The sequence below is a fragment of the Ascaphus truei genome, chromosome 18 (assembly GCF_040206685.1).
Source record: "Ascaphus truei isolate aAscTru1 chromosome 18, aAscTru1.hap1, whole genome shotgun sequence".
Classification (NCBI taxonomy): domain Eukaryota; kingdom Metazoa; phylum Chordata; class Amphibia; order Anura; family Ascaphidae; genus Ascaphus; species Ascaphus truei.
The window spans coordinates 41,374,303-41,375,440 of NC_134500.1; the positions used below are offsets into that span (position 1 = coordinate 41,374,303).

Consider the following 1,138-nt stretch of genomic DNA (forward strand, 5'->3'; position numbering starts at 1 on the left):
TTTGTGTCTTTGTGTTCGGGTTTATAATAACACAATGTAAACTTTATAAGAAGATGAACTAATAAAGAACCGGGAAAGAAAACCCCTCATTTTACCGATTAAAGATCATTTGTATGTTTGGTATAAATACATGTTCCGTGTCAGAGAGCTCTGTGCTGGATCTGTGCAAACACTAATGTTATTACAATACATCTTTTTCATTGTCCTGCTTTCAGACGCTAAATATATCCTAACTTAATTAGGACGATCTCGGACTTAGATTAGGCGGGATGTTTGAAAATCCCAACGGTTTTCCTAGAACCAATCAGAGCGAGGTGCGGGTAACAAAGCAGCCAATCGCAGCGATCCATCTTCTATAAATACCTAGCACTTTTCCTGATTTTTAGTCAGAGTTAGGTTAGGATCGGAGAGGATCACTGTCACAGCAAAGGATGGCCCGGACCAAGCAGACCGCCCGGAAATCCACCGGAGGGAAGGCTCCCCGTAAGCAGCTAGCGACCAAGGCTGCCAGAAAGAGCGCTCCGGCCACCGGCGGAGTGAAGAAGCCTCACCGCTACCGGCCCGGTACTGTGGCTCTCCGGGAGATCCGCCGCTACCAGAAGTCCACCGAGCTGCTCATCCGCAAGCTGCCCTTCCAGCGCCTGGTCCGGGAGATCGCCCAGGACTTCAAGACTGATCTACGCTTTCAGAGCTCGGCCGTCAGGGCTCTGCAGGAGGCCAGCGAGGCTTATCTGGTGGGGCTCTTCGAGGACACCAACCTATGCGCTATCCACGCCAAGAGAGTCACCATCATGCCCAAGGACATCCAGCTGGCCCGCAGGATCAGAGGGGAGAGAGCTTAGGCTAACTGCACCCACTTCATTTACACCCAGAACACAAAGGCTCTTTTCAGAGCCACCAAATTATCAATCAAATTGGCTAGTAGATCAATATTAACAGATACGTATAGTGATCTCCATATAGAGAATTATAAAGGAGACGCATCCACATCCCTTTTTAGGCGTCACAATATAGATAAAGGCATATTCGGTAGTTGTGCATATAAGTTTAAGATGTCTTATACACATACAATCATTGTACGCTATATATAGGCACACGTAACTAAAAAGAAACCGGGCTAGTCTGATTTCATATGTTG

The 1,138-nt window shown here is 47.1% G+C and overlaps 1 protein-coding gene across 1 annotated transcript; it reads left to right on the forward strand.

The window, feature by feature from the left end:
- The first annotated feature begins 391 nt into the window (after nt 1–391).
- LOC142469304 (histone H3-like) lies at nt 392–910 on the forward strand. Its single transcript, XM_075576235.1, has one exon. It carries the CDS (start codon nt 432–434, stop codon nt 840–842), a length of 411 nt encoding a protein of 136 aa, XP_075432350.1. The 5' UTR covers nt 392–431; the 3' UTR covers nt 843–910.
- The last annotated feature ends 228 nt before the right edge of the window (nt 911–1,138 follow it).